The sequence below is a fragment of the Pseudochaenichthys georgianus genome, chromosome 12 (assembly GCF_902827115.2).
Source record: "Pseudochaenichthys georgianus chromosome 12, fPseGeo1.2, whole genome shotgun sequence".
NCBI classification, from domain to species: Eukaryota; Metazoa; Chordata; class Actinopteri; order Perciformes; family Channichthyidae; genus Pseudochaenichthys; species Pseudochaenichthys georgianus.
In genome coordinates, this window is record NC_047514.1 from 20394420 (window position 1) to 20421804 (window position 27385).

Consider the following 27385-nt stretch of genomic DNA (forward strand, 5'->3'; position numbering starts at 1 on the left):
TGATTTGAAATGTTTACACATTTAATCTGGAAAGAAGACATTTTCACATATCAGAACAACAGAGTTGATTAATCTGAACCATCAATGATGTCGCCACAAACTGAGCAAATACAAACAAAAAAATGCACACACATTTATATATTACATATCTGATTGAGATACGGGATGACTAACTGATTTAAAATACAGCAACTCAAGAAAAAAATCCACTACATTGAAATGGCTTCATAAAGAGTTTATCACAGCAGCCTCTTTAACTCTTTTACAAGCCATTAAACAAGTACTTGCGTTTACGTCGATTCTGCAACGACACTAAGACAGACAGAGAAACACTTCTCACGATGGAAGGAATTATAGCGAGTTCATTTGTTGAGCATATAACACACAAGTACAGCATGAATATACATCAATATATTGCATAAGGTTAGGGTTTTCGTCAAGTATTACTACAGTTGTGTTTCTACCTTAGGTATAGGAGAAATGGCTTTTAAGGTATAATCATCGTCTGCAGCGGTAAAAGCAAGATCATCCAACAAAACTCCCAACCCAAGTTATTCAATATAACTCAGATACACAAAGGAATGTTTCCAAACAGAGTTACATGTTAGGAAAATGTGATTAGCAGTCAGTGGGTTCCTGGTCTGCCGTCAGCTAGCTAATCTGGCGAATATATAAGATCCATCAATTAATTGTTTGGTCTATAAAATGTCAGAAATTCGTTTTTCGTCCCAGTTTCTCAGTTTTTCCAGATATTCAGTTTAATATGAGATAAAACTGAGAAAAAAAGGGACCGGCTTCATATTTGAGAAGCTGGAAACAGCATTTTCTGACTTTTCTATAGGACAAATGACAATTAATAGATTTTGAAAATAGTAGACATTTCCTTTTAATTTGATTGACAAATGTACTGTTGCGGCTTTACTCTATCCTCATGTCCTTTTCCACAACAGGAACTTAACATGAAGCCATTGTCACAGGGTCTGCTTTCCTCTTCTGTTCTCTACACTTGTCCTTCATTTTAGCGCTGCTTAGAAACAGAGCATTTGAAATGTATTTTTTAAGGGGTATACCCATAACAAGCCAGTTTAAAAAACACTGTGGAAACAAAAAGCAGAACCTTGCACCAAAGCCGTACAGGTTCCTCAAACTGCAGGTCGTCAGTCATCAGATTCATGTAGTGGAAAATAAACAATCTCTGCATAACTTAAACAAAGCAAAAGCTAACATGTTGATGTGAGACAAGACTGGCTTTGAGGGTTGTCTTCAAAGCAGCACAGCTATTATAATCATCTGATTAATAAGTTCTTCACATATAACTCTACAAGTTCCACATAAATCACAGAAAGCTAGCTGCGATGTTGATTTGATCTATAGTAAATATTCTACAGTACGTACTACAGCATAATTACATTTCATTCTCTAAATACCAATTATATTCCTAAAAACGAGTAATTCTGGATCTGTCTACCAGCTTTAGTATTCTACTAAATCAAAAATAATGTGATTACAGAATCAGTTGATTGCTTTGTCTCTAATTTATAGTCTCTATTTAAGCTTGTGATCATAGACAGGAGAAGCCGATGAAATACTGGGATTTATAAAGTGCATAAAAGTGGATAACAGCATAGTAACAATTGATCACAATGATGATTAACGCTGCTTTGACAAAAACGATAAATATGGCTCCCTTAGCGGCCATCTTCTTCCTCCAGTGTGACAGTTAGTGTTAGAAACAAACAGCATCAAGAAGAAAATACTTAAAGGGTGGTTTAAATACCTGTTTTGGTAAAAGTTGTTCATTGTTCTTTAGTCTCAAGTTGAATGAAGACGTACTTTAAAACACAGAAGTACAATATAAAATCCGACAACTTACAGTTTGCTGAATAAAATCAGAGCTTTAGGATCAAAGTGCCATATTGTTGTCTCGGAGTGGAAAATGCATCGCACGGCCTTTTTAAAATCAACCCAAAGAAGGTTTGCATTGCTTGTGTAGAGACGTTTGTATCGGACGTACAGGAGGTCCGGCAGAAGTCTTTCAGTAAGGAATTTGGTTCTGGTAGTACTGCAGCATGTCGTACGTTTTGCTCCTGATAAAAGAAAAGACAATGGAAATATGTAAGTCATGTTTCAAATAAAACGGCCAGTTTAATGTCTTGTTTTGTTGGTGTGTTGCATAATGTTGATAACATTTGAGTCTTTTTCTTACCTGCTGCTGAGGAAACAGCTTTGGATGACTTTAATGATGAAGGCTGCCGCTTCTTTCTCACTCATTTGAGGGTTAAACCGTCCCCTGATTATAATAAAATAAAATACACATTAATGTTCATTGATTTTCTGACCACTAAGGGGCAGCAAAACACGCCGTAAACATAATTCTGGCATGTGCGAGGGTCAAAATAAAAAAATGAAAGATGAAAACCAAGGTTTCAGCAAAAAATAAGTTTTGTTCTATTGTAACACCTTTGATTCTCTGTATCTTGTTGGTCCCAATCCCATTGAGATAAATGGTTAACGCTGCACATATACAGTGCAGTAACAATTATTTATAACTGCAGTATTATCCCTCCGCTTTCTCACTATTTACTGCACACAAATGTAATGTAAAATAGGAAAGAAGTGGAATTTGCACAATTAGGTCCATTTAATAAAGTGATGTGTGCAACGTTCATAAGTATATAAGTCACCAAGTATACCCCCTATTTTACACACATTTCCCGACATCATACTGTTGGACTCACTTGAGTAATTTGATGGTCTGTCCTCTGAAACATGGCAGTCCAGTGTCCAGCATGAGAGTCACTAGGGAAACCACTGCATCCATGTAGGGTCTTTATGTTCAGAGAAGACACACATAACATCAGATATATTGAAATGTAAACAAAGTATCATGTTGAACAACAATATCAAAGTTATCTTATTAGTAAAACACTGTTTTAGGGATTTCCCTTCTTTAACGTAAAAGAAATACAGCTCTTTTGTCCCATAACAAAGCATATGGAGGACAAACAATCTACAAACCGAGTCCACACTTTTCTTTCCTTACCGTACAGCCAGGTATCCTCTGACACACATCTCCATGAACCATTTGAACGGCGTGGCCTCCATCTTTCCTCCCATGATCATCACCATCTCGTCGGTCAGCTTGATGTCGGGCTCCCAGCCCAGGTTACCTCCAGGAGAGCTCTCAAACATGAAGCCAAAGTCTAAAAAAACAAGGAAGACATGAACACATCGTGTTTGGAAGAATCTGAAAAGGATGTAACCCCCACAACAACTTAGTCCAGACCTCCATGTCTAAATATCTAAACACTATACCTATGTGGATGAGGTGGCCCTTGCTGTCCAGCATGATGTTGCCGTTGTGTCTGTCTTTGATCTGCAGCAGGAACAGCAGCAGGCTGTAGGCGGCCATGCTGCGGATGAAGTTATACCGAGCCTGTGGAAAGAGAAGAGAGACGTTTTTTGTCTTAATACTTAAGACTTGATATGATTAGACAGGGCTGACAGTCGTTCATTAACAGCGAGTAAAAGCGTGACTTTGAAAGGTTCAACTCTTTGCACCTTCTGGAAAGCGAGGGTGGACTCATCTCCGTACTGGTTGCGGAAGTAGTCGTACATCCCGAAGTCAGTCTGTCTGCCCAGCTGGTCTCTGGACTTGCAGTCTGGGATGCACTCGATCACACCACACTGAGGGAAAAGAGTTCAGTGAATAAACAAGTACATATCTACAGTTACAACGTTTTAGCCATCCTTCCTTCCAATTATAATATGTGTAACAGTATAATTGTTGAGATATGGGGTTGCAATGACCGGACGGCTTTTTTAACATCTAGTTTAAGCCATATATCTTTTAACTGCCGACATCCATTTATTATCAAAATGCTGTCAATTTTAACTTACAGTACTTTTACTATGCAAGAATGATTAGGACATTTTGAGTATTTTCACATTTTGTGATTAGCCAGATTGGTCTTAAACTGTGTGTAGCAGTGCGGTCATGTTTACGTCATCAAAATGAAAAAGAAAAGCTACAAAAATAAGTTACAGACTGCAAAAAAATGTAATAGGAAATACAGAAAAGAGATTGAACATGAAGTCTTACCCCTGGTGCAGTGGCCACAACTCTGTAGGGGAAAACAAACAGATCCAGGCCCACCAGCTGGAAAATATTCTTAAAAAGCCCAATGATCTGCAGAGCGAGCATATCCTGGAGACAGAGGAACGCAGCAGGGTTACACAAAAGTCAAAGTTTCCTTTATTGAAATATCCCAGGGAATAAGCTCAGCGGGCTACCTGTCTGCAGTCGTCTCCCACTTTAAAGATGGCCGCCTGCCAGCAGATCCTGCGTGATCCGTCTGGATTCTCCTCTCCTTCCTCTGTAGAGTCTGTGGGGCAGCGGAGACCCTCCTTCTCCAGCTCACTCACTCCACAGCGCTTCACCTTGAACTTGGCCAGATAGGGCGCCTTGGCAGCACTGTGGCGATAGAGAATATATTCCCATGAGATAACAACAATATAGGTCCTGATAAAGTATCATGCCGATTTCAGCTGAGGTTAAAGATGCTAAATCTCCTTTACCTCTGCATGGGTGTTCCTGACTTGTAGTCGATGTCCAGCACTATGGCTTCAGGGTTACTTGGTAGGTAACAGCCTAGAAAACATGCATACAAAATAAAAACAACACAACACAGAGACAGTACCACAATGAAAACATGTAAAGAGAAAATATATTTGATATAGTTGAGAAATGAGTACAAGCTGATTTATATGAAGATATACAAACATACATTTACCTAATTTGGAGACACTTGAAAGAATTTGCTGAGGTCTTAGTTTGTTTACATTTGTTTTTCTTTCTATTTTTAAATATCTATGAATTATTACACTACAAGACTGTGAGCATTAAATATTGTAAAAATGACCACTTAAAACAACTTCTGTTAGCAATGTTTACTGATCCATCCAGACAGACTGAGGAGGAGTATGTTACCTGGCTGGACTTTGATATCGGACAGAGCTTTGAGGCAGGCCCGTTTCCTCTCCTCTCCCTTAGGAACAGGCCTGGGGGAAAAAAGGATTTCAAGTTAAATATACACCAAAACATCCCGTTGTTTGCTAATGATTTGTAGAGTAATGATTTGTAGAGTAATGGTGATGAATTTACTTGAGGATGGCAGATACGTTGGTGATCTTGTTGAAGAAGTCGAACTCTCTTTGGTAGAAGTCTTTGGCCGGACCCGACAGCGAACCTGTGATCTCCTCCACCATCTGCTCCAACAGCTCCCCGATGTCAGCTGCACATGTTAATGAGGCGGGAATTAATGACATTACACCTACATTTCACCTTATTTGGATTTAATTATGCCTGATAATGGGTTTTGGTTATTACACATAAAAATAAAAATAAATTGTTGGAAGGTAAAACATTTATAGTTCAGAGTGTATATTAAAGGTCCCATGACATGGCCATTTCTACTGATCATAATTCCATTGTTGAGGTCTACTAGAATAGATTTAAATTGTTAAATGTTCCAAAATCACATTGGTTTCTCATAGCATCTCTGTATAGTATATGTGTATTCACTCTGTCCTAAACGCCTTAATGGGACCTTTAAAGATTAACAGACATGGAATTAGGACATATTGACATTTTAGATCTCAATAACATGACTATCACTCTTTATTGATGTATAATGAAGTGAAGTCTGAGTAAAGAAATGAAGGCCTGCAACCAGGGACGTGCACAGACATTTGGGGGGGCTATTGCTCTAAACTGGAAAAAGGGCCTCCGCCCGGAAAAAAACATAAGACCTTTTTTTAATGTAAAAGAAACCAAATGATTATTACATCAACTAAATTGAACAGTAATTCACATCTCATAACAAAATAAGCTAAGGTGACTACTTGCATTCGGTGACTTAATTTCAAAAATGAAAATCAGGGACATGTTTTGTTTTGCGGTCCAAATCTCATTAAAATATCTAATGTTAGTAACTATTAAAGACATTACATTACATTGCATTTAGCTGACGCTTTTATCCAAAGCGACTTACAATAAGTGCGTTCGAACAACAAAATACAAACTTGAAGAAAACAGAATCATATAAGTACATCAGGTTTCATAGAGCAAAAACATTTCAAGTGCTACTCAACTGGCTTTAGGTAAGCCAGTCCTTTATTAGTATATAAGTGCTTTGTTAATACTTTGTTAATAGTTCTATCGCTCGAAGTGGAGTCGAAAGAGATGAGTTTTCAGTCTGCGCCGGAAGGTGTGCAAGCTATCTGCTGTCCTGATGTCAATGGGGAGCAAACCCACGTGTTTTTGCTGATGGGAACTTGGGTCCCCTTTGCAGCGAGGGTGCAGCGAGCCGTTTTGTTGATGCAAAGCGAAGTGCACGTGCTGGGGTGTACGGTTTAACCATGTCCTGGATGTAGGAAGGGCCAGATCCATTCGCAGCATGGTACGCAAGTACCATTGTCTTGAAGTGGATTCTAGCAGTTACCGGAAGCCAGTGGAGGGAGTGAAGGGAGCGGAGGAGCGGCGTGGTGTGGGAGAATTTAGGAAGGTTGAAGAAGAACAAGGCGGGCGTGTCTGAAACTCGACCAACAACCAATCACATGAATCTCCCGCCCCTGACATACAAGCAGCGGTTTGATTGGCTAGAGCTTGTACTGGCATATGATTCGATTGGCTGACGCTTCTGCCGCGGCTTCAAAACTTTAACATTGCTCAACTTTTGCAGCGAGCCACGCCAGCAAAGTGACGTCACCCCATTCAAAGCTTTCAACGCACGCTGCTGTGTGGACGGGCCGTAAAACACCCATATGAAAAAGATTGGTTTACATTTTAATAATCAAATAAGTATGTGAACATAACCAATAGCAAATAAATGCAACTTATTTTATTTTTGTTGTTCATTCATATCTTATTTTACCTACAGTAGTTAACATTTATTTATGCATATTTTTGTATCTCTCAAGTTTTAAACAATATTTTTGGTTTACTGTCCTGTAGTATACATTGAAATTATTTCAAACCTGTTTACCCCAATAATTATAAAAGAGTGCCTTGGAAATATTTGTTCACATAAATTGCATTTATCTCTCTCGCTCGATCCCACACCCACTTTGGCTGTGAGCTGCGGACGCCTGATAAGCCAACACCCCCCACTTTCATCACTTACAGCGCCCATCGTACAGGGCAAATGAAAAGTGTAACCCGGGGTGAAAAGGGTGTTACCTTGACTTAATTATGAATGCTGTTACATCAAGGCCGAAAATTAGGATGAGCGCAAACAGTCAAAATGTTTTTTTCCCTCCCAGAGCTGCCAGCGCAGCGCCCCCCCCCCCCCCCCCCCGCAGATCTGGCGCCCTAGGCGACCACCTATGTCGCCTATGCCAAAAACCGGCCCTGACTTAACCTAACAACTTATTTAATTTGTTTTCACAATTACTAATGTCATGTTTTTATTTTATTCTAGAAGAGAATGTCTTTTTTTCTGGCATTCTTCCAGGATTAACAAATATAAGAATAACATTGAGAACAATCTTTGAAGTAAATGGCTGTTGTTAAACGCTTCCCACATTTACTTCAATCGTACAATAGAAAAGATAAAAGTACCCAAGGAATACACAATAGAATATATAAAGAATAAATGAAAAATCTCTACAAAAGACCAATATACTACAAAAAAAGAAACGTATTGACATGTTGGTAATATACATCAAAAACGCTTCAAATGTATTCGGTGTTGTATGAACATGTTTGAATTGGGGTGTGGACGTCACATCCTCTAGGGGAGACCGGGGGTATGCCCCCCCAGGAAGTAAATTGCTTCAATCGGGTGCACTTTGAGCACACATTACTAGAGACCTGACCTAGGGGGTACAACTCTAAACACCCATATGAAAAAGATTGGTTTACATTTTAATAATCAAATAAGTATGTGAACATAACCAATAACCTACCATAGCCAATAAATGCAACTTATTTTATTTTTGTTGTTCATTCATATCTTATTTTACCTAGTTAACGTTTATATATGCATATCTTTGTATCTCTCAAGTTTTAAACGATATTTTTGGTTTTCTGTCCTATAGTATACATTGAAATGATTTCAAACCTGTTTACCCCAATAATTATAAAAGAGTGCCTTGGAAATATTTGTTTACATACATTGCATTGATCTCTCTCGCTCGATCCCACACCCACTTTGGCTGTGAGCTGCGGACGCCTGATATGCCAACACCCCCCACTTTCATCACTTACAGCGCCCATCGTACAGGGCAAATGAAAAGTGTAACCGGGGTGAAAAGGGTGTTACCTTGACTTAATTATGAATGTTGTTACATCAAGCCCGAAAATTAGGATGAGCGCAAACAGTCAAAATGTTTTTTTCCCTCCCAGAGCTGCCAGCGCAGCTCTCTCCAGAGGGGCAGGTCAGCCAAAAAGGCCAAACGGGCCGTTGCCCTGGCAACATTAGCCCGTACCTGTGCACGTCCCTGCCTGCAACACTGCCATTTTAGTGTGTAAAGTATATACTGGATGAAATCACCACAACTAAAAGGGTATCACGTTAAATTACTGTAATAAAGGTCAGAGTTAATAAGGTTTTTTTCAGAACAAACAGACATGAGGTGCCCAATATATATATATTTTTTAAATAGCTTGAAGTAACTGAAAATTTACAAGAAATACTAAGATCTACATTTCTGGTATTCAACCTTAGTTCTGCACTTAAATCTGGCACTCTGAAATCTCACTATTGTCAGTGCTGCTGTAAATCACACTCGAAGCATTACAGGTCTTTGTGATTTGAACTCTCTACTCACGGTCTTTCTGGTGCGCCTCCTCGTCCATGAAGATGTTGGTCTTCATGTTCCAGATGAACTGATGGGCGAGAAGTTGAGACTTTTGGGCCGCCCACAGGATGTACTCTCTCACATAGCCCATCTGAGCAGGACAGAGCATCAGAGTGTATTACTACTGCTTCATGAAGTATAACGGTTGTTGATTCATTTCAGTCGGCTAACCATTTTAGCTATAGCAGATCATGTTTACCTTGTCATAACGGAGAGCCTGAACAATCTGAGGGATGTAGAACAAGATGGCATCCTAAAAAGAGAAATAAACAAATGTTATATCTGTGAATACCCTCAAGTTGTATGTCTCTACAGCAGGAATCCACTAGTGTGTGACTTACTGGAGGAAAGGAGCGCAGCACCTTCACCCCGTACTGAGCGGTGAGAGGATGAGGAGGGTACATGCTGCTGAAGTACGACAGACCAGTGGGCGGGTCTGTTGGAGCCCAACACAGGATGTGGCTCAGCTCAGGAGAGTCTGCATCGATAGTGTGCCACGTCACCAGGAACTAGGAGGTAAGGATAGTGAACGAAAATAATAAATGAAAACATAAAAGACACCATTTTAGAAGCTTAGCATCTGAGCTATACTGGACTACGTGCTGTTACCTTGACAGCCTCAGGGACATCACTGACGGCTCCGGGGTCCAGTCTCACCAGCCGGGTCACTTCAGCAACAATAGCGTCATTCTTAAACCTGGGAACCAAGCAAACAAGTAAATCATCTGGATGAGGTAGGAGATTGACCTTTTTTCAGTGGTTGTATTAAAAAAAACGATGTAAATGTCCCATGTCATGCTTTTCCGGTTATTACCCGTCCCCTTGTGTGTTATGAAGGTTTTTATGCATGTAAACGGTCTGCAGAGTCAAAAACCCTCAAAGTACCCTAACACAGAAAATACCTCCCCAAAACGCCTCGTTGGAGATTTCTCATTTTCTTCCTGGGTATCGCTACGTAGGGATACCCAGTAGCCACGCCCAGAGCTATGGCCGCATCCTCTGCCAGTCTTTCACGAAACAAAGCTTCACAAACCTTTCAGCGATTCATGCCGGACATGTACAGCCTAGGGCACTGAAGAACGATGCTGTTCCTACTTTGTTTGGACCAGCGGGAGACTCGGGTACACAACCTGTAAGTATTCATTGTGGTTTGTGTATTTATGATGTTTAAAACAAACAAGGTATCTACCTCGACTGTTTAAATGGGTAAACGTTTTTCGGACAACGTTGGAATCACGGAGAAATGCTCTCCGCAGACCAATGCTCACAGCGTTATAAACCTTTTTCTTACTCAATATCAAGCCACACTTTTGTTTTTACTTCGGCTGTGAGTGTTTGTGTGTGATCAGGATGAGTTTCGCTTGTTCTCGCTGTATCGCCAAGCCTGTCTGCTCCTGCAGCAGCCCGCAGCAGTGTGTGTGTCTGTGCGAGCAACAACGAGCCTGTCAGCTTCTCGACCAATCAGAGCACACTGGGCTCACAGGGAGGGGGGGCAGGAGCTCCAACAAGCCGTTTAGGACAGAGAGTGAATACCTGGTGAATACACATACTATACAGAGATGCTGTATGAGAAACCGATTTGAGTTTGGAAAATTGCACCATATAAATCTATTTTAGTAGACCTCAACAATGGAATTATGATCAGTAGAAATGGCCATGACATGGGACCTTTAACTGTTTCTGAACAGAAGCCGATGCGGTCACAAGTGACTAAGAAAAGCGTTGAAGTGCAACCGTTATTCCAATGAGGTACACACATAAGAACAGTTCATTCAAAATGACATCCAAATTAAATTATAGTGGCAAAACCATTAAAAAAAAGCTTGATTTAAAGATTTTATATTTTATCAGAATATACTGTATTCCCTAAAAAGGTTTAGTGAACATTATCCACTTTAAGCTACTAAACGTATTTTAAGTAAGGCTGCAGCTGCAAAACTCCTAAATGTATTGAAGAAACAAATAAATCTATAAAATTTAGTTTTAAAAGGGGAGGAAGAGATTTTCTTTATCGTGTTAAAAAGTTTCACATTAAGAATTATTTCATTCTGTTTTGGTAAATGAACTATATTAAAGCTCTCCTACTATGCTATCTTTAGGCATATATTATGGGTCTCAGATATATAAAAATATATAAAAAACATGTCTGATGTGTTTTGCTCAAAATACCAAACAGATCATGCATTTGAGACATCCCTCTATTCCAGCCCTGTTCGGGGTCCTTACCTTGAAAGAAAGAAAAGAGGAGCGGGAGCTAATGCCTGCTCAGAATTATACCGGAGATACAGCTCAATGCTGCCGTGATGAAACGCCTATCATGTTCCAAACCACATCAAGGATTATTTCTGAAACAGTATGGAGCTCAAATGCTTTTTCTCTTCCCGGTTTACCACAAGGTGAGTTCCTTTTTTAATTTCCTGCTTCTTTACACATACTCTCTCCAGTACAGGTTAGCTCTGAGTGTTAGCGATGGGTCCCCTTATAACAAACAGAGGGAGAGTGAGAACCTTGTTGGTAGCTGCATGGCCAGGTAAGGTGCGATGCCCCAGGCCAAGTTCACGTTGTCCTTCCACTGTTTCTCCGTCAGACTGATGTATTTGGACCTCCAGTTGGCGATGCTGGTCTCCACAGATTGCTCCGTTGCGATGGCCAGCTCCTGAGCGGAGAGGGGGTTGTACCACGTGGTCAAACGTTCGATCTCACTGGCCTGGAAACACAGAAAGGGGAACGAGAAAGAGAGCATGAAGAGTGGGTGATAATGAGAAGACGAGTTAAAAACAATGAATGACATTTATTTTTTCCCCCTCACCAGCAGGGCCAGCAACAGAGTCCTGCGTTTCATGTAGTATTTGTGAAGCTGCGTCCCTCTGTTACTCTTCTTAGACGCGCCTAGGGAACAGAGAACAGTTAGACCATAATGTGGGTTTAAGTTGTCTGTATTTGTGTTCTCATGGAATGGGGAAATGTCTTTAGTCTTAATCCGGACTCTGTTCCTATCGGAGGTCTAAAGGTTCAATTATCTTTTATTATGTCAATATATCAGTCAATGTTGTTCATCCCTTTGTTTACTTTTGGGTCAAAATAAATAATTAAATAAATAAAAACAGTTGCAGTATTTTTCCAATTAATTGTATGTATTGTTATATTTGGTACTATACAGTTAAGATAACCAGTCTATTTTACAGTTTCCATCGTTAATGCAGAAACCTCTCAAAAAGCTTGTTAAGCTTTATAGTTGAAATCATACAGTATTTATGTTTAAGTGTTACCACCTGAAAGTGACTGAACAATTGCATATCCAGCATATTGCATGCTCCCAGTTTTGAGAGTTAAATGACCAACTTCATCTTATTTATTTAGTTCATATTAAGAGTCTCCACATATTTGTAACACTACAGGTTAAGATAACACATCTGATACTATGAGATCTTACATATAAATCCATACAGGCATAACCTCAAACAGACAAATAAGACTGTTTAAAAAACAGCAGAACTGAGGTAAGAAAATTGGAAACACCAGGACGGGAGTTTGTAACTCATTTTTGGTATCTCTTTCTCTTTAAACATATTGTTCCCATGCTGATCCTAAGCAGTACCTGATTTCTTGGATGCGGTGGACATGCCACTGGACAGCGGGTAGGTGTTGATCCAGCCCTGACTGCTCTGCTGGGAGCGAGCACTGGAGTCCATGCTGCTCCGGAGGTCGGCTGCGTTCATCACCGACAGACTGTTCAGGGACGGGTCCTGGTTATCTGTTTTACACACAAACAGATTTAGTTTGGTCCAGACACAAGCACACGTAGACTAATTTAGTAATTCTCAACAGTGAAAAACGATCATAATATGAGAGATGAGCGAGATGAGTTATCAGTTAGTCCTCTGCTGTTGTGATGGCCATGCGTTTGAAAGCATGTCGGTAGAGCTTCCTTTAAACCACTGATACTGGGTCAGATATTTTTTTGTCTTGTTAATGTGCAGGGGGGCTGGCAGCAAATTACTCTGACCCAGGATCAGCGGTTAGAGGACCCGTCTACCTGAAGCGCTACAATGTGTATGAGAATGAGACCATGTCTTATCTCTGGGTCGTCGGTAATGAAGAGGAGAGGATTTTCTGGGTTGGAAGAAAAAAGCATTTTTATAGCTTGTAATTAATTATTTGGAAGTTGATCAAATCGAGGATTGGGGCAGACGGATGGGGCTGAGATGATGAATAATCATGCATCTTAACGCAGTTGACAAATTTGAGCTTTTCCTCACAGCTGCTTATTATTCAGGAAATATTGTAAATACAAATTTAAAAAAGGCACTGAAAAAAGAAGTGTAAAACCAACACTGAGGAAAAAAATGTTAAAAACTGAAACAGCTAGGTTGGTAATATAAACCGATAGATACCAGGATCTATCAGCAGCTTTGTGAGGACAAACGGCGTCAAATTTATCACGCGCCATAAGCATGCCACTGCTGCAGTGCAGTCCGAGCTGCACCGCTTTAGGCTTACTTAAGAGGGAAATCGGAGAAGTGCTGGACACGATAAGCGATCCAAATATCCCGGCAGAGAGCGTGCTCGGGGCCGGGGTAGTACCAAGCTCACCAGGTGGGACCAAGTGGCATGCTGCCAGGTACTTCTTGTCAGACAGGATGCTGGCGTAGAAACGGATTATGATGCAGATGTCCTCGCGGAGATGCTTGTCACCTTGGGTTGGAAACTTCGGAGGGGCGCTGGAGAGTTAGATCACCAATAGTTTATTGAGTGGGATTTTGATTTGCAATTCAATTCTTTTTGAGGCTCTACTTAGGCAAATCAGTGCTTTTAGTTATTGGCTAATGTCATCATGCTAACATACACACAATCAAAATGCTTACATGTCATTGTTTAGCAGGTAAAACAACATTCACCATCTTAGTTTAGCATGTTAGGAAAAAACATTCTTCTTTCTATAATTGATTCTTTTGGGATTTGGACTGTTTTTGGAACTATAAAGAAATCTTCTCAAGCTACTGTGGTACGTGTACTATTCTTTTTAGGTTTTATAGAATATATTATTGTAATTGAAAAAGCCATTACACATGTATTGCATGAAAATGTTTGTTGCACCATAGATTTTGAGTGTGTAGGTACCTGAAGTAATCAAAGGCTGTAGAATAGATCTTTTCTCGGAGCACATTTCTTACAGTTGAATTTGTGAGGACATCAGAGTGGAGCAGAGCCAGTCCCAGAGTCAGCAGCCTGAAGTACAAAGACATATATAAACAAATCTGCAACACAAAATTCTACACTTTCCAAGCAATTAGCACATTTTCTTAAAAAAACAAGCTTGCTTTGAAGACCCTTGAAGAATCAACAGATCTCAAATGACAGGTAGGTAAAGTAAAGGGATCAGAAAACATACCGGACATTATCTTTTAGCTTTTTGTGTTAATGTACCTGAAACGAGGCCCAATGGCAGCTACGTGGCGGTTGAGGCTACTCTTCGCCCCACCGACATTGAGAGACAGGGAACGTTGTAGCAGACTGCCAAAGATCTCGACCTGATCTGCGCTGGAATACTTTGCAATCTCAAACCTCTGGACTAGAAACTGGAGAAGAATAAAAAAGGTAGGCATGAGAGACAATAAGTAGTGGGGAAGGTCATTTATAAAAGCATGTTATAGTAACCAAAGTGGAATTGCTTTTGTCTGACCTCGATCCATATTTGGTGAGGGTTAACGTCTGGAGGGCAGGGGATAGGCTGACTCTCCTCTGAAGCAGCCAGAGGATCAGCCTCTACCTGAGCGTCGGAGAACAAGCCCATCTTAAGCTCCACCGTCATCTGCCACGCTCCTGCCATCTCCCGCATAAACTGTGTAGAAAAGTGATTTTTACTGTATAAAAGCACTATAGAAATGCACTGTCCCAAAGGACACAAAAATGATTTAGAGAAAAAAAGATATGTACCGGTACTTCCACTCCAACACGAGCTGCCAACAGCCACTCCCAGCAGGCGATAGCTGTTTCCATGCCGTGTGATGTGAACATCTTGAGAGGAGACCAGCAGAGGTGGTGCAGGAGCTGAGGATCGCATTCTTAAGAAAAATCAGGAGAAAGTAGAAGTCAGACAACAAGTCGAGAGCATTTCAAAGAAGAACAAAGCTGTGCATTTCAAATAAAACATATTAATCTAAGTGAAAAAGTTAAACCTTTGGAGCTAATGAGCAAAGCAGCCAGTTTGAACATGGACTCAGTGAAGGCTTTAGGTTGTGCAGATTCTAAAGCCTCTCCCATCTGCTTGATCATCATCTGGCTCAGATCAGATTGTCCTCGAACTGCCTCGGAGAAGTTGATCATACCAGATACCTAGAGACAAAAGAGAAAGAAAAGAAGATAGAGAAGAAGTGAGCATGTGAAGCGACATTTAAAAGTGTTTGATCAAATAAGATAATATAATTTGGTGGTTTTAAGACACAGAAAGCGGAGCAGTTAGTTATGAGAAATTGTATGATTTGTTGGTTTTACCTCTCCAGCGTATCTGTTCCTGAGGTTGAGGGAGGCCATGAAGTTAGAGTAGTCCTTCTTCACACAGGCTGGTCTCTCAGTCAGCTGAGTGGTCTACAGGTCAAGCATAAGAAATAAGCATATCAATTGTAATTTATAATGTAAAAAGAAGGTTAACTTGCAATCACATTTAAGTGACACATTTATTTCTCAAATACATTGTTCTCTTGCTCTAAGTCTTCTGGATCTATTTCACTTTATTTTGAGTTAAGTCAGGTACACATATAATAACTACAAGCTCCCATTCGTGAATAAACAGTGAATTAAGCAACTATTGTTAATGGTGTCCCACAAGGCTCCATTCTTGAGCCATTTTCATTTCTGAAATAAATGATCAATTTGCAGCATTAACAAGTATAAGTACAAGTAAGTTTTATGACTTACCCCCAGTGTGCTGCTCTGTCTGTTGTAACCAGCAAAGTGCAGGATGCTCTCTGTGGCCATGGCCAGGCCCGTGTGCTGGGACAGACCCGACACCCAGTTCTGATGTTTGTTCAGATACTCCTGAAAAAAACAAAAAAGTACAAAGGTGAAAGAATGTTTTGGGCCGCAATGTGAACTTTATTTAATATGAGGCTCTACATGTAGAGATTTCTAGTATTATAGGAGTACTTTTTTCAGAAATAAATGTTACCTGGAGGTGGGATTTGGTCACAGATGGCGCCCACTTCATCGCCTCTTTAAGGATCTCTCCACAACGAGCAGCAAAATCCTTCACTATGCTCTACAATTTAAGATACAAAAGCATTAGATAATTTTAGCAAATTGCACATAGAGATGTAGAACATAAGTAAATGCTGAGTTCTTTATAAGTGGAAATCAAGAATAAAGTGTAATTACCTCTCTGGCTTCGTATGTGTCTGGGACGGTGATTCTGTGTGGAGTGTCTGGGATGTCGTAATAAGGTTGGTCCTTGTGAATGTCCTGAAATGCAGCACAAACACCCTTAAGTATAGAGAGTGACTGATTGATGACTGTTGAATAATCCACTTTTAACATCCCTTACTGCACTGAGTGAAAGGGAAAGCGTCTGCAGGATGTCTAACATGGTTCTCAGCACACGGCCACTCCACAGCAAGTGGGGGAAACTGAGGAGAGAAAATAGTGTTGACACTAATGTATATTAAACAGTATTCTGGATATATAGGCACTAATATATATATATATATATATATATATATATATATATATATATGTCACTCTCACGTTTCAGCCAGGCCGGACAGATATTTGTCAGCCACTCTGCGGATCCTCTTGTGGATGTGGTTGAAGTTGACCAAGAGGAACTGAGCATGTCGTTCCAGCTCCTCCTCGTGGGCTTTGGTTTTTGGCTGAAAACATAGCATAAATATTAGATAAGTTTGGCTATTTTCTCATTAATTAATTCTTTATTTGTTCTAGAAATGGCATAAGTCTTAATAATAAGCACATTTTTGCTAGAAAATCCAACATTTTCAAACAAGCTCTAGATAAATAGATAAATGTTCTGTCAATTAACTCCTTAGTTAAGATTTACAAGCTTCTTTTTTTTTTACCTTCTAAACTGTTAAGACTTTTTTTTACTGTTTTCTTTCTCTCTCATTAAAAAAAATCTGCTTTCCCAGACGTTAAAACCTTATATACAGTTTATTTTAAAGCCACAATAAATCAGGTGCAGCTGCAGCAACTTGAATTCATTTTCATTCAGCCCTCCTATATTAGTGCCTCTACGCAGGCAGCGCTTAAAATGCCTTATATGAGCAGCAGCGTTTTTTTTAATGCCAATGGAACAAACCATATAATCTTAGAAATCCTTAAGTGACAAGTACAAATGCAATTTGACTGTTTCATGACTAAAGATAAAAAAAAATTCTAATCCTCCAATGTGTAATAAAAACACATTCCTCACAGGATACAAGTTTCGTTTCATTGAAAAAACATCTCCCTTACTTTTTCAGCCATCATATGCAGGAAGACCTCAAAAACCTTGTCGCTCACAGCAATGACACACTGCATCATGCCTGGAAGGAATATTTTAAAAGTTAATGATTATAATAAGCATGTAAAAGCACCGGTTTATGTTTGGTTTTTTGCCTACCAGATTTATCCTTCTGTATTGCTCGGTCTTCAAAGTATCGAAACATGACCTGAAAGCGTTCAGAGTCCAGAGCACGCAGCATCCTAAAAAGAGAAAACATCACTTATAGAAATAATATACTGCATACTAGAATAATCCCCGAACACCGTGAAGCACATAACCCTACATATTATAGACATGTTGGCATACCTCATGTATTCCAATCTGTACACAGACAGTAAATATGTGGACATGGCAAAGTCCAGCTTGTTGATGAGAGCAGAAACCTCAGGAGGAGGGTCCAACAGGTTGATGATGGTGCTCCGCAGATCATTCAGTTCCGCCTGAAAAACAACAACCAACCACAAACGTATGAGCCCTTGTGTGATATGATGTGTGAGCATATCTGTGCATGATTGTGCTCTCATACCGGAGTGACAGTGTCATTCTTCAGTGCAGAGTTGTACTGCAGCTCTGAGCGTAAAGGTTCCCCACTTGGAAAAGTGAGCAGCGGTGATTTGGTTGCAATCTCACAAACTCCCTCATACCATTCCTCCGGCCACAGACCTGAAGATTTCAACAGAAGCAACACGTGATGCTGAAGTAAGATATAGTAGATTATTATTAATGTATATAATGTATTTTATTGTACCTGAGCCCTCAACAGCAAATCCCATGACAACAGAGTAGAGCCAGAAGTCCCTGAAGAGCTTCTGCAGGCGCGGCTTTGCTTCCTTAATTGGTTGCAACCTCTTAGTCAGCTAACAGCAGAGGAAGAGAGAGAATGGATCTGAGTGGTTGTTAAGGTACAGTATATTCAAAGCTGAAGGGCATTGCTGGTAGGGTATTATATAAGTTACAAAAAAAGTGGAACAAGTTGACTTTTTTGGGGCTTTTTGCCTTAATTGATAGTAAAAGATTAAGTGGAAATAGGTTGAGGGGGGACTACATGCAGCAAAGGGGGAATGATCCAATTCAACTTAAAAAAGGGAATATTTAACATGCTTAATAAAACAGTGTGATTAAAGCTGAACATTTTGGACATTTTATCCAGAACACTTACCACTGCAATAACTGGAACCAAGACACCAAGGTTTCCAGCACTGCTTGATGCCTAAAGAGAAAAGGAAGGAATCTAAGTGTCAGTATGATTCAAAGAAAAGTACTTTCTACAACAAAATCATGCATACTTTACACAAGCCTCAAAGGGCATGCAATCCTACTTCTGTCCCTGCAATCTCTGTCTTTATAATAAATGTCACTATTCATATATAAAGATGAGACGATGTAATTGCCTCGTTATCATGGCAGTTAAATCATTGTTTATATTCTTGTTCAGTTGATCACTTTATTGATAATTGACGGCAGAGGCATGACAGGAAATGGCATGCAACAAAAGGTCCACAGCTGGAGACGAACCAGATGCTGATGTTAATGGCTGGCTCATTAAACCCTTATAAACCGAACATTTAATTTTGGAAATGTATGTTTGGTAATGTTCTAGCTGGAATAAATGTTTACATGCTCTCGACCGGCTGCAAAGGTTATGTTAAGATCATCTTTTCTCCTGGACTATTACCGCCCTGAGCCAACACTGCAGTCTCATTGCTGCAGTGTGTGTAGATGTGTGTGTGCTCTACCTTCAGAGCCGGGCCTTTGTCTGGCGCTCTCTCGCTGGCTCTCTTCCCCTCTAAGCCCAGTTGGACAAAGAGCTCCAGTAGGTTGACAAGAAGCTCGTCGACCATCTGCTCCGCCTGCAGGTTCGCTGCTATGTTACCCAGAGCGTTTATCACAGCCAAGGAACAGTGTCTGCAAACAAGAAAAGGAACATGACATTTACTAGACTTTCATGACAAACTGTGAATAATGCTCGACTGTATAAGGATGAGAATATTCTCCCACTTTACATTCCCCTACTTTATACAAACCACATTTTAGTAATGGTTAGAATATAGATATATCTATAAGTGTCAAATCATCAAAATTGAAAAAAAAGTAGACAATGTTTGCTGATTTTGCTAGAAAACAATACATTTTCGAATAATTTGCAGATTAACGTTTTGTCAATAACTTTAGTTCCACTAGTGTTTTTTTAATTATTTTCTGACTTTTTTTACTGAGTTTCTTTCTCTCTAATGAAACAGTGCTGCTTTCCCCAGAAGTAAAATATTGAAAAACAGTTGCCTCTGCTGCAGCAGCTACTTTACGGTGTGCACACGGCAACAAGAATCTCAACAAATGTGATTAATACTCAACTATGAGGATTACAATATGCTCCACTTGTGCATCACTTGCTTATGTAATCAGAAGGATAACAATTGTGTCAGTTAAGATTTGAGGTCACCTGTATCCATGGTCCTTGTAGTCTTTGTTAGAGTAAACCATGGAGCTGGCTTTCACACTGATCTGCTGGAACAGATTCCACACTTCCTGGTAGATGTATTGCTAAGATGAAAAAAAATTCCGTTATGAGGTTAGAAACATTTAACGTTAAAAGGTATAGAATCAGCTGTTAGCTATATCGATGTTTTATCTTCAGGGTAAGGTCTGTTTTAAAATAATTAATAAAGAAATAACTCCTTACATTGCCAGTGATGACCATGCAGCCTAGCTGGTCTACGATGAGGACGTCGAGCTGTGAGGGAGGCTGACAGAACTTCTGCTGCAGGATCTGGAGGATGGGCTCCATTACTCTGGGGGTGTCCCGTAAAGCCACAGCGATGTGACCCAGAGCCCTGATGGTGTGGTCTGGGATCAGGTGAGCATCCCTGAGGAAGGGAGGGGAACATCTGTAAATGCACTCTCAAAGGAAGGCTTTTCATCCTCTTCAAAGTCAGTATGATATGACTTACTTATCATTCTCCTGATAGATGTAGAGACGGTTAGACAGACTGGCGAGAAAAGCTTCTACGATGACATTATCCATAGTGAGTCCGGCTTTCAGGCACCTGAGGACATAGAGAGAGATAGGCAACATCCGTGTGGATACCAGTGTGTGTGTGTATGCTGTAAAAGTGTGTGTGAGTGAATTCACCTGCAGATGTTATCGATGGAGATATCCCGTAGCTGCTCGTACATGGAGGGCTGGCTCTTCTTGCTTGAATTTGTACTGAGGGTTGACTGGGAATGTTCGTTGGTCACATGGATCTTTATCTCACCAGTCCCTACAAAGATGTTAGGATTTGGTGAGTAAACGTTGCAATGGGGATAAAACTGCAAGTGATTGATGGAGCTGTGAGTGTATTGTGTTACCTGGAGCGCACTGGGTGTGGTATTTGTACAGCTTCACCAGGACAGGAGAGGGTACCACCAAGAAGTCTCTCAGGGACATGGTGACAGAGTGGGCCACCACCGGAAAGCGCTCACACAGACGACCCAGGCCCTGAAGACACAGACATTTGTGTCAATGTGTGAACGAATGAACAACTATGGTTGCACTGCATCCAAGCTTTGAAAAAAACAATATACCTGGAGAAGGTTGCAGCAACATTTTGGAAGTTTGAACTTTTAAAGCTTAGTTTTACCCAATATTTAAAACGGCTAACAAGTAGATGACTTGTTTCTTTACATTTACACCCAATTACTGCCGTATGTTAAAAAACGTTGTGTAGCTAACTGAGCAACTGTGTAAAAAAAAAAACGATCTGGTGATATATCATGCAATGTGTGATCCATGGATACAGGATGTGTAATAACCAAGACTAGATTAGAATGACAGAAACCTTTTTGTTTAACAAGCAGTTCATTGTTACCTGTAAGCAGCAGATGAGGAGTGGCATGTGAGCGATGATGACTTTACTCGACGTCTTGGACTGCAGCTTCTCTGATAGTTTGGTGCAAAGGTTCTCAGCTCCTATTGATATGAAATATATAGACAGAAAACAGATGAAAATGGCTGAAATGACTTCTTTGACAGTTACATGCGGTCTGAAAAGGAGATATTTGACCTTGCTCTTCAGTCACTGCCCACACCATGAGGTCCACACAGGCAGCGTTGGCCTGGCAGCGCAGTTTGAGAGGGCTCAGTTCACTCTGGAGGTACTCAACATCATGCAGGATCCTCTGCAGCTCCGACTGGCTGCTGCTGAACTGCTCCAGCACAAAGTCATGAACCTCCTTCACATAGTCTGTCTGTAGGTCTGGGAACACAACACATAAAACATGATTGCCTATGGACCCATTTAAACGAGAAATATGTCGCTAAATGTTCAAAACGTTTGAAGAAAGGAGGGAAAAAACTGGATTCTTTACCTTTTAAATTGTAAAGCGTGTCTCTTAGCATTTTGAAAATGGCTACATACAGAGGATCACTGAAGGTTTTGTAGTACAGATGAAAGCCAGGATTCAACTGCCAAGAAATGAGCAGAAATGTATTAATGAACCAAATGTATCAAGAAAAAGTACACAAGTACAAGTGATTTAAGAATCATACCTCTATAACTTCTGCCAAGGCGTCATCCAGTGTTTTTAAAAATTTCTCAGAGACAAAATGTTCAACCTATTATAGAGAGAGACAAGTTAATGAAATTAATACTTGGGTCTGAATTTTATTTGAATCAATTGCATATTTTCTGCTGCTAACCATGTGAAGGGTCTGTTTGAGCATATCCAGAGGGACATGAAAGTCTCCGGAGCTGCTTCCAGTGAAAAGAGGCGAGACGGAGAAGCTGGAGCTGATGGTGGAGAAGTAGTAGTCAGGGTCCACTGCGCTGCCATCAGGGAGGTATGAACCTGAAGAGGGAAGCAGAAGTGTTTAAAGCAGCTTCCTCAGAGAGTCACTGATGGTTCCTGAAAGCCCAACGGCCTCAAACGCTTCTGCTCAGGTACTGACCTTCAAAGTACTGTGCAGAGGGGTCAGAGGGGGAGATGGGGGTCAGACAGGCTCTCTCTGGACTGGCCTGAAAACACACAAAAAACAGTATGTAATCAAAGTAGGGGGAAAAAATGGTATGTGGCAATATCAGATATTTTATCCTTTTAGCCATATTTATTTTTAACGTTGTTTATTGTATGTTTTGTTAATTTATTTGCATATAAAAATTGCATATACATTTAATTAGAAGGAGGAAGAGAAAGTCTTGATTTTCAAAACATTTCAAATACACTAACGGATAGTGAATAGGCATTCAGATGAACCAATAAACAAAACCATCCAACAGCCTAACATCTGCCACAAGGGTATTGTCATATGTGTATTTGTATCATTATATGAAAATTCATATATTCATTCATTAAATTCATATTATCGTCATCATCAATGTTGGTATATTCTGACACTATAATTGGAAAACATATAGCTTTTTAGGGGTTCGGTTAAGTTTGTTCCTTTACTGTTTCCAAATGATTTCTACCTGCTGACTGGAGCCTTTGTGCCTCAGAGTGTCTCCCTGACACACCGACAGCAAAGAGCTCGGCATGATGGAGCGGAAGTCATTGAAGGAGCGCCGGTGCGGTGCATCACTTTCATCCGCCGTAGCCGGGAGAGGAGCAACCGGTCGGGGGAACAGCTTGGACAGTAACGGCTCGTCAGTGTTGCTGTAGCGGCCAAAAGCTCGAGCAACACCCAGCAGGGTGGGCACAGTGTACCTGCACAGGTATTCTGTACAGAACAGAGTCATGGAGGTTAGAACATTAGAAATGATAAGTAGAATACAAAGAAGGCAGGATGTGTGGTACCTTTATCGTGGACTTCTGGATTCTTGCAGATATCTTGCAGGATCTGCATGATGTCCATGATCGCCTCCAGGATCTGTCAAAGATGATACAAAGATATCATATACTCTGCCTCAACCATGCATATCAACATTTAAAGTTTTCGATGTCAATATTGAAATCCCTTTTTTTGACAAAGCCAATATTAGGCTCAGCAGAAAGCTCTTTTGGTACAAAATGTTTTTCTCTATGTCCCAAAGAGAGTCTATCCTTGGTGGCTGCCGTCAAGGAGAGTTACACACAGAAGAATTGTTGAACTCCATCCACTGCAAAGCTGATAGAAAGTACCAAGGTTGTTTAACTTAAAGAAGTACAAGATTACATTTTTGCAGAGATTTGCAAGGAGATGTTCCCATGAATTACTCCTTCACAGCCAGCATGAACAGGATGAACAATGCCAGCAGCAAGCAAGAAATACACACACACACACACACACACACACACACACACACACACACACACACACACACACACACACACACACACACACACACACACACACACACACACACACACACACACACACACACACACACACACACACACACCTGTCCTCGTAAGGTTTCATCACGTTGGGCAACATCTGACAGTAGTGTTACCAGACCAAAGGTGAAGTTCTCCGCGACAGGAAGGGTCTCTGCAAGACAGGAAGTGCACCAAATCTTTAAAAAAACAACGCCCTTAAATTGTATTCAGTCATCCATATCTCAAGTATATTGAATAACACACAATTAAAGTGAACGTTATGTGCTTTATATTTAATAATGTTGCAAAATCAGAGGTGTATCGTTACCCCTTCCTTTGCGTTCTGAGCTCTCTTCAATCCACTGAACTTTAGGAAGCCCTTTAAGCAACCCAAGAAGGTAGGGGACAATAGCATCTTTGTGCTGCAACAGAAGTATTACATAGGAAGTTATACAGAGATACTCGAACATCAATTGATCAATAGCAATACAGTAGTAGAGAGGTAAGTAGGAACTAGGTTTACCTGCAGGTTTGACTCCACCAGAAAGATGCCCAGAGCAATGACAGCATCTCTCCTCCTCTCATCCAGCTGGAAGACTCCTCTGTAGTCTGTGGGGCACATGCAATGTAGCTTCAGTACCTGTGAGAGGAATACATTACAATTATTCAAATGAGCTGTAAGCATCAGCTATGGATAACACACTCTTTGAAAATGGCAGTGCATCATTTATCTCAGCTTAATGAATTGCACACTGCTAGGTGCCATTAGTGATAATGATTTGTGATCCCTGAATATGCAGCAGGAACTGAGCCAAGTCTGCCTCTGGCGTTAATTAACCTCATGCCAAAGGACTGGAGCTATGAGAGGGATTTATACACCTTCAAATACAGAATAGGATCTCTCGGTCTTGAATGTTTTATTCAGTATGCAATGCAGAGTATATTTCATTAATGCTGTTAAAGGATGAGACGCCGTGAAGGGACATTTGTGGAGAATTTACATTTGACTCAAAAGCTAAATCTCAAAACGGTTGTTTTTCAGTCCTAAAACAGTAATAAAATGCTATGTGTTTTGACAGCAGCTAAGATCTTTACTGAGCCAGGAAAACGGTGCTTAATAAAAGTAGTGTATAGTCAAATACAACATGTTCTTAAGTACCAAAGGGCATTCTCACGTCCACTGAAAGAAGGGTATTGTTCAGGCAATCTGGTCTATGTGCTGAAGCGGACCCCTGCGGTTTACCACTTATAACATTCAGAAACTTTACATTCCACACAAGCATTGGACTCAAACAGTCAATATATTAACTAAGTTAAGACAAATTAAGGATTTGCTGCAATTAATTGTCATATTTGATAGTTAAATAAACTTTTGGGAGGATTTAGACTAGAAAAACAAGCAGTCTTTAGATTATGGGTAATTATTAACTTTTACGCTTTTCTAATATATTATAGAATAAACCCATGAGTGATTTATGGCAATTAAAATTGTATTTTAATCAACTATTTAAATTAATATTGCAGCAAAACATACTGTAAGTCTGATTAATGGTGGATGCTTTAAACTACTCCTGTAAGTGTGCTTCTGCAGACCACTAGAACAAGCACATTTCAAAAGACCTTACATAGACAGAAAAATCAGAAAGGCAAAGTCCACTTACACAATAATTCACTAAACTGCCTGCTCACTGTATTACTGCTACCACAGCTTTTTCATTAGAAGATAGACTTCCTCTTAAGCTCAAAACATTTCCCCATTTTAAATCTCAGTGGGCGTGTGGTCAAATCACTCCAATTCCTGTCTGCTCTTTTGTTGTGAAATATTTCCCAGGCTCATCATAATTCCTGAATACAAATCCTAACCGCCTGACTGAGTTACATAGTTGCCCTATTATTCCAAATAACTTGAGTTTCAACAGGACTTCCAATACACAGCAATACATCTCATTTACTTTTAAACCCTTCATCTAAAATATGTTGTGAGAAGAAATGATTACATCTTCTGGGTGGGACTTCAAGTTGGTTGCCTCCCTTTTGTGATTCCTTAGTCTGCATGTCATGACTTCATAATACATCTTCCGTTATGTCTTTAAATGATGACAGTAATATAGAGGTGATACTTCCTCTTTGTCATTGCCAGATGAACCTGTTTGGGTGGGGTCTCGGCTGTCGCTAGAGATCACAGCATTATTTTTATTTCATGTTAATTGAAGTTTACATAGAAATGCAGGAAAAGGTTGATATTGTACATTAATGTTGACATTCCCAGACCAATATGAAAGTACTTAAATTACCAAAAAGAAAGTGACACACAGTGTTGTGGGACTTGTGGTTCCCCAGGGCAGCTGTCTGATTGGTGGTCCTCTGGTCAGAACTGTTCTCATCTACTATTGATTGCTTCAGTGAAAACACATTGACAGCTTCACTTTGTCACGCGAAAATTCTGCAATTAGTTTAATGGATACATTGATTCACCCTATAGCGATAAGCAATACTTTAGCACTGATTGCTTCTTTGTTTGGAGACAAAAAAACGTGTTTGACACTGCTCTTGCTTTTGAACCTAAGGACATCACCACAACTGAATGATTTGGTTTTACAATAAGTAATATAGGACACCATACTGAATGACAGTATGTTTGTAGACTCAAAATAGTAATGAAAATTACCCTCAGCCTACAATCGAATATTAGATTCATACTTGTTTTTTCCAACATGGAATAATCTCATCATTTTGATGATAAGTAATTTGACTGTTTGGCATTAGAAAATAGTACAACCACGCTATCCTAAGACACATGTATTTGTTTCTATACATTACTGTGTTAATGACACTTTGTTATATTAGTATCTTAACTCTGTGCATGACATACAATACAATTAAATGTGATCTAATAACCTCCTTACCAACATTTTAACTTTATCTATCTTTTATTTAGTAATTAATTGGTCCTTCAAGTCATTTTCTAATGGATTATTAGTTTATTGATGTTATGCAGAAAGAATAAAAACATTATAAAGATCTGTGTTATACAACTTGTGTTGACAGCTTAATGAATAGTAACTATTACATATCATTACAAAGGCATAAGTGTACACCTTTTGGAAATGTGAGCTTTCCTTCCTGTTAAGGATCGTACACATCAAGTCTTAAACCTAAGAGAAGATTAGCTACAGGTTCAAAACAGCTAACAGTTAGCCGACGTTAGCCACCTCTGAAGTCAGTTATAAGTGCTACTGTGTCGTCTTAAATCAGAAAATGGCAACGTAATACATACACTAGGAAACTGATAGACATGTTAACTGTGGGTTTTAAATCAAAAATCACATAACCCCATTAGAGAAGCGAAGTTAAGAACAGGCCTTTCATGTCAAAAGACTCTTGACAGGTATTAGCTTGAAACTGTCGTTAGCTACCGGGCCACGTATAACGTTACCTTTTCTAGCGGGGCATGCCTGTGAGCTGCCAACGACCGAGCCAAAGACAAGACGGTGTTGAAGTAAAATCCTCTGCTTCCCCCTCCATTGAGAGCCATGTTTAAAGATGCCTTAATACCGCCGCCACATGAAAACAAACATCTTCTTTCATTCGTCCGATTCAAGGAGGAGAACGCTGCACTGACAACTACGGCAAGCGCAAGGTGCTAAAAAGCGCAAAGCAAGGTCATTTTACAGTAAAAAATACAGTTCCATTAAACTAAATCTACATTATTCTAAAATAGAGTAGTATTGCTAATATAGTATTGTTTTTTGAGTA

The 27385-nt window shown here is 39.9% G+C and overlaps 1 protein-coding gene across 2 annotated transcripts; it reads right to left on the bottom strand.

Moving 5' to 3' along the window:
- Positions 1 to 27251, bottom strand: pi4kaa (phosphatidylinositol 4-kinase, catalytic, alpha a). Of its 2 annotated transcripts, none has more exons than XM_034095457.2 (54): positions 27066 to 27251; positions 24153 to 24269; positions 23958 to 24051; positions 23713 to 23801; positions 23129 to 23201; positions 22804 to 23051; positions 22284 to 22350; positions 22035 to 22183; positions 21885 to 21950; positions 21704 to 21800; positions 21400 to 21591; positions 21205 to 21305; positions 20705 to 20834; positions 20487 to 20616; positions 20305 to 20400; positions 20037 to 20220; positions 19797 to 19897; positions 19093 to 19261; positions 18516 to 18566; positions 18105 to 18213; positions 17883 to 18019; positions 17663 to 17796; positions 17474 to 17556; positions 17326 to 17396; positions 16603 to 16727; positions 16403 to 16484; positions 16237 to 16320; positions 16031 to 16120; positions 15781 to 15900; positions 15358 to 15450; positions 15042 to 15198; positions 14800 to 14927; positions 14546 to 14704; positions 14290 to 14441; positions 13984 to 14091; positions 13456 to 13583; positions 12461 to 12616; positions 11672 to 11751; positions 11370 to 11569; positions 9472 to 9559; positions 9204 to 9371; positions 9062 to 9115; positions 8833 to 8953; positions 5165 to 5294; positions 4991 to 5061; positions 4579 to 4651; positions 4294 to 4474; positions 4103 to 4207; positions 3562 to 3687; positions 3316 to 3436; positions 3044 to 3203; positions 2739 to 2828; positions 2207 to 2290; positions 1 to 2087 (listed from the first exon to the last, which is right to left on the bottom strand). In XM_034095457.2, the coding sequence occupies exons 1-54, from the start codon at positions 27162 to 27164 to the stop codon at positions 2036 to 2038; spliced, it is 6273 nt and encodes a 2090-aa protein (XP_033951348.1). In that variant the 5' UTR covers positions 27165 to 27251; the 3' UTR covers positions 1 to 2035. The 2 variants fall into 2 exon arrangements, with proteins under 2 accessions (XP_033951348.1, XP_033951347.1); XM_034095456.2 differs by having other exon boundaries at positions 13363 to 13583.
- Positions 27252 to 27385: the final 134 nt, after the last annotated feature.

Bases quoted from the DNA above. Each gene is read 5' to 3' on its own strand.
- pi4kaa (XM_034095456.2), bottom strand. From the start codon at position 27,164: ATGGCTCTCAATGGAGGGGGAAGCAGAGGATTTTACTTCAACACCGTC. The intron at 22,351-22,803 runs GTAGAAATCATT...GTGTGTTTTCAG, and splicing joins ACAAAGGCTCCAGTCAGCAG to GCCAGTCCAGAGAGAGCCTG. The intron at 16,121-16,236 runs GTAATTACACTT...CTTAAATTGTAG, and splicing joins ACACATACGAAGCCAGAGAG to AGCATAGTGAAGGATTTTGC.